The sequence below is a fragment of the Myotis davidii genome, unplaced genomic scaffold, assembly GCF_000327345.1.
Source record: "Myotis davidii unplaced genomic scaffold, ASM32734v1 scaffold478, whole genome shotgun sequence".
Classification (NCBI taxonomy): Eukaryota; Metazoa; Chordata; class Mammalia; order Chiroptera; family Vespertilionidae; genus Myotis; species Myotis davidii.
In genome coordinates, this window is record NW_006289570.1 from 1,419,072 (window position 1) to 1,425,009 (window position 5,938).

General features: G+C 46.2%; 1 protein-coding gene across 1 annotated transcript in view; it reads left to right on the forward strand.

The window, feature by feature from the left end:
- Nucleotides 1-5,938, forward strand: part of ADRBK2 (adrenergic, beta, receptor kinase 2) — a 64,685-nt gene that overhangs the window by 25,916 nt on the left and 32,831 nt on the right. Inside the window, exons 4-6 of the mRNA XM_015562862.1 lie at nt 1,427-1,528; nt 3,658-3,732; nt 4,072-4,133. Coding sequence (XP_015418348.1) covers nt 1,427-1,528; nt 3,658-3,732; nt 4,072-4,133 — 239 coding nt within the window. The remainder of the gene's footprint in view (nt 1-1,426; nt 1,529-3,657; nt 3,733-4,071; nt 4,134-5,938) is intronic.

Consider the following 5,938-nt stretch of genomic DNA (forward strand, 5'->3'; position numbering starts at 1 on the left):
TCTGGTGCCGGTCTGGTTTCTGCGCCTTGCAGCGGCCCTGGTCGCATCTGGCCTGAAGTTTGACCCTTGAGACTTGTCCTGCCGAGTGACCCTGGGAGGATGAGCCCAGGCCCTTGGGTCATTGCTGGGCCACGTCTTCATGAAGACAGCCTTTCCCTCTGGGAGGGGGCCCGGGCCTACCCCCGCCTGCCTGCCTTCGTGGCAGGTTTTAGCCTCTGTTCCAAGAAGACTCCGTGGCGGATTTGCGAAGCGCAGCCTTTCGGTGTAACGCCGACGGTGCTTCCGGCCAATGGAGAGGACCCCAGTCGCTTCTCGGGGGCCTCGGGGGGACCTCAGCCGTTCACATCCCCCTCTCTCTGCCCTTTCCTTATCAGAAATTCTTCTGGGATTGGCTGATTGTGATTCCAGACCTGTCCAACCCTGACAATATAGGAAACGGGTCACGCTTCTTTCCATTGAGTCGTACTCTCCCCTGGGAGGAGTTAGCCTCACCTCTTACTATTCGAGAATAAAGAGCTTTCAGTTACTATGGAAGTCAGTGGAGCCACTGGCTACCTGGGGGAAACGCCCCCCAACCCCCCCTTTAATAACGCACACAAAGTAATTATTCATTACAATGGAGATCTCTGCTAGCCTCCTACTAGTTCCACATGTCATGTGTGTTTTCATTCTCTTTCTGTCCTTTGGATTAAAAGTATTTCTGTAAGTAAATAAAAAAAAAAAAACGCTTCTCTGACCTAGGAGCTTCCGTTATCAGGTTAGAATGACCAGGGCTGTTTCCACGTGAGGCACATGTTTCTAAGGCACATTTTATTTTGGGGCTCCTCTCAACATTGGTTGGGTTACCTTCCCTCAGCAAGTCCACCATTTGGGGTGATCTTTCTGTTAATACTTTCATAGTGCGGAAGGGTTCCAGTGCTTTCATCTACGGTTAACGCCTTTCCAAAATACTTAGTTGATTTAAAAAAAAATTCTCTCTGCAGGAGCCCTGACCCGATCTATGCATTTTCTCCTGTTAGTTTTGCAATGCTGTCATTGAGCAAGAACGACCTCATAACTCTTAGGCCTGAATTACAGCCAGATGGAACTTGCTCGCGCTTTGGAGAGGAGAGTTGGCAAGCGCAGAGTGGCCCGTGGCTGGTAGAGTGTAAGATAATTGTAACCATGGCAGCATTTGTTTCCCAATATTGTGTTTCTAAATTTAAGCGATGAGCTTCATCGTTGGAAACATCCCATTGGTCGTTGTCCCGTTGACTTTAATGATCCCGGCTTCATTCCGACAACCTCAGGAGCCGTTGTTTCCCGTGGAATAGCACGGTCCGTAATTTGCCCGGCCTCGCGTTTTCTGCGAAGGCCACTGATGCCTTTTTAATCAAGCGGGTTTCTAGGAAGACGCAGCTAACAACCATCGCTTTTTGAAACCTAGATAAAAGAATACGAAAAGCTTGATAATGAGGAGGATCGCCTGAGTCGAAGTCGGCAGATTTATGACACCTACATCATGAAGGAGCTGCTGTCTTGTTCGCATGTGAGTGTTGCCTGTCGGGTCTGTCGCTGCCGTGTGGAGCGGCGCGAGGCAGCCTTCGGGGCCCAGGATGTGAGTCAGGCAGGAGGGAGGCGTTCACAGGCCAAATGAGGCTCATCCAGGAGGGAACCCGTTCTCTCTGCTTTGTGGTTTGTTTCCTGATAATCCTGACACAGTGTCCATTGCTGCACACACTCCTTTTATTACTGACTTTGAGGCGGGGAGGAGAGAGAGAGAGAAACATGGATGTGAGAGGGTAACATCAATGGGCTGCCTCCTGCGTCCAACCTGTGCCATGTGCCCTGCTTGGGAATCGAACCAGCGACCTCTTGGCCCATGGGATAATGCTCTACCAACTAAGCCACACCAGCCAGGGCTCCATGTACTCTTGATATATATATATATATATACTAGAGGCCCGGCGCACGAAATTCGTGCGTGGATACGGTCCCTAGGCCTGGCCTATGATCAGGGCCATCTTCCCCGGCAGCCAGCCTTGCCCCCTGCACCGCCACCCACCCCCAGTTCCCTGTTCTCCACTGGGCAATCGGAGCATGCTGGCCAGGGAAAGGGACCGAGAGGTGGTCAGTGCGCCTCATAGTGACTGGTCGAGTAGTCGTTCTGGTCATTCTGCCGTTGGGGTCCATTTGCATATTACCCTTTTATTATATAGGATATTTCCAAAAAGTAAATGCTTTCACTGCAAAAATTGATGAATAGCGAATTCAGAGCAATGGGAGAAAAGGGTAGCCTCAATTCTAGACTTTCTCAAGAAAATGAAGCTTGAAATAACTACATTATTTTAGTGTAGTTATACTTTCGCAATTAGACTAATGAGATATTGGTAAATATAAGTCTTAAGTGGCTTCTTTGGATTTATAGGGAGGATTGCAATTATATTAATTGTGTTCATTAATTGTTAAATAATGGTTGAAATTCTTTTTCTTATAAATCAGATAAACAGTTTAATTCGGTCATTAGAAAAAACTAGGTTCCTAGGAAATTATTCCAGCAGGACTGAGATTACATGGAAAAATTTACCATGGAATCTCTCTACATTAAGACTGTTGTTGTTTTTTTTAAATATGTTTTTATTGATTCCAGAAAGGAAGGGAGAGGGAGAGAGAGATAGAAACATCAATGATGAGAGAGAATCATTGATCTGCTGCCTCCTGCACGCTCTCCACTGGGGATCGATCCCACAACCCGGGCTTGTGCTCTGGCTGGGAATCGAACTGTGACATCTTGGTTCATAGGTTGACGCTCAACTACTGAGCTACACCAACCAGGCCTAAAACCTTTCTTTCTTCTTCTTTTCTTTTAAAAGTCTTTATTGTTGAAAGTATTACATATGTCCCATTTTCCCCCCATTAAGCTCTTCTAGCTCGCCCTTACCCCTCCGCTCTCGCAGACCTGAGTATTCTTGATTTGCACAGAGTGTGCTGTGTTATATTAGAAGCAGTAGGGCCTTCTAGGCAAGATGCTTTTGGTTGTCCTGGTTGATTACCTTCTACCCACCCACATTTCTTACTGTGCATTACTGAAGAAGACATAGTTTGGAGTTTGGGGGGAGGACAGACTTGTAATCCTTGTCCTGTAGTAAGTTTGTTCTTTTAGAAGCAGTTCCCTCTGCTGTGGCTACAGCAGGGCTTTCCCTTGACCTAGAGCCTTTCAGCGCCCTGGCTCCGTTTGCAATCCTGGCATTTAATTCTTAGGCTGTTTGCATGCATTCATTTCTCTTACATAGATAATTCAGTTTCTTAGGAATTGTACATTTGTAAGACCCCATTATCAGCTCATCGAGGGATATTTTCAGTTCATCAGCTGATGATAAGGAAGATTCTCTAAACTTCTTTTTCTCACAGGGATCTTGAATTCTTGTGGGATTCGATATAAGCAATCTCCCCCCACACTCACCATTTTTTCCAATGTGTGGTGTCTAGGAATCCTCAAAGGAACACATTTGTTCAGATCTTTTTTAGCGAATGCACGTTACTATAATGTCCTTAGTTATGTTTCTAGGTTACTGTTGAATACAGGTTGTGTTAAATTTGCGTTGTGATGTTATATAACACAGAGGTTTGTTATGGTTGATAGTTGTTGAAAACAATGTTCTTTTTGATTTTTAAAAGCCATTCTCGAAGCAAGCTGTGGACCACGTGCAATATCTTCTGTCCAAGAAACAAGTGACGTCCGCGCTCTTCCAGGTGAGGCGAAAGCGTTTCGCAGTGAGGGCATCTACTTTGCTTAGCAGCTGGACTTGGTGGCGTTTTCTTCCCATGTGTGTAGCTAGTGGAGGACCTGACGTGTCGGGCTGTTCTTATCTGGAGCAGCTGAAGTTTAATATTGCTTGTCTCCTCATTGAAATGTACTTTTTTGTGTTGTTGTTAATCCTCACCTGAGGATGTTTTCTCCATTGATTTTAGAGAGAGTAGAGGGGAGGGAGGGAGGAAAGGGAAGAGAAAGAACATTGATATGAGAGAGACACATCGACTGATTTTTTTCCCGCATGTGCCCCGAATGGAATTTGTCTCCTTTCCTTTCAGCCATACATAGAAGAAATCTGTGAAAGTCTTCGAGGCAATATTTTTCAAAAATTTATGGAAAGGTATGAAACCCTCCCCATATATATGTGTTTGTGTGTGTGTGTGTGTGTGTGTGTGTGTACATATATACATACATAAAATCTTTTACTGTGATATTTGACATGTAACATTATAGTATTAGAATAATATATATCTACACTAATAAAAGAGGAACATGCAAATTGGTGTCACTCCGCTACACCCACCAGCCAATCAGAGTGACTATGCAAATTAGCCCAACAAAGATGGCGGTTAATTTGCATACACAGGCATGGAGTGAAGACTGAAGGCTCTGGCTGGAGTGAAGACTGAATACTGAAGAGGCTTGGCTTCTCCACTGTGGCCAGACCAAAGGCCTGGGTCCCGGGTGCCGGAGGAAAACCGGTGCCAGCAGCCAGGGAAAGGAAGGCCTATTGTGCGAATCTTATACACGCACATACACACACACACACACACACGTACACATACATGTAAATAAAATCTTGTACTGTGCAGGTGTACCCCACTTAACCCAATAAATGCTGTCCTTAAAATGTATGTTAATTTATTCATTCACCAAGTATTTATTGACCATGAACTATGTGCCAGGCTTTGGGTTAGTGTATTTCCTTGATACTTCATATTATAATTTTGATTTGCCAGGAGGGGATAAAATAAAATAAAAACTTAACTTGGTACTTCGTAAGAGCTCCCCACCCCCTTGCGACTTTGCGTTCTTCAGCCTCAAAGTGGTCTAACGTTTAAAGAGGCTGGGTAACCTCGATGCTGAAAGCTTCTCATTGGGACACCTTTCCTAACGCAAGCACGCGGCTTTCCTCGCCTAATTCATTTGTTTGGACTTTGAAATCGTGTCCCCCAGCGTGGGACAAGCTCGTGCCTGATTCTAGTAGAATTTGAAGGGTGTAGGCAAGTGATGTCTGTGATCGTATGTACCATGAACATACCTACTAGGTGGGTCCCTTGAGCCATGTACGGGTCTGACACACTTCAGTGGCGTCTCTAAAGCACTCAGCTCCGGGCATCCAGTCCTTCCGTGTGGGGAGTATGTTTGTCTGTGGCCACGCACGCACCGCTGGAGTCCGGCTTTCTAACCCGCGTCCCCGCGCGCTCTGGCTGTGCCTTTCTCTGCACACCCGGCTGCGATCCAGACAATCGCCGTGATGATGTGCCTGCTGCCAGGCCGCCTGCAGCTGGGCTGTGATTGCCCTTTAAGAACAAATGCTGCTTCATGGCAGCGTTGCTCTCCACATGTTCCTGGGATTTAGAAAAGAAACGAGCTTGTGTTGTGGTTGCACTGGAGTTCAAGGGATAATTTTATCCTGGAGCGGAGTCAAGAGTTTGGGAAACGAATATGCATACGAATGATTACACTGTTCTGGGTGGGAGCAGGAACTTGGCCAAAAAGCGGCAGCGGCAGCAGCAGCAGCAGCAAACCGAGGGGATGGGCTGCCGGCTCAGGGCTGGCTCCCTGGCTCAGGGCTGACTCCACTGCCCTGTGTCCTTAGGGCTGACCTCTCCCACCTCGGGGTCAGCCCAGCTGCTCTGGGATCCTTGGGGTGCAGGGGAGACATGGGGGTGATCATTTCAGTTGGGGAAGAGGCTCAACCTGCATGTGGTTTTCAAAATCCGACTGAATCAGTCACCCTGGCTGCATTTTAGGTGAGCATTTAGAAATTCTGGATTTCCTGAACCATTTACTACTTTGTATAAATGCATTATTTTTTAAAGTCAATTAGTTTATTGTTACAGCTTTTTGGAGGTTTTTTTTATGTTAATACATTCTCAAATGAGTACCAAAAAAAATAAATAAATCCATCTCAGACCAAGC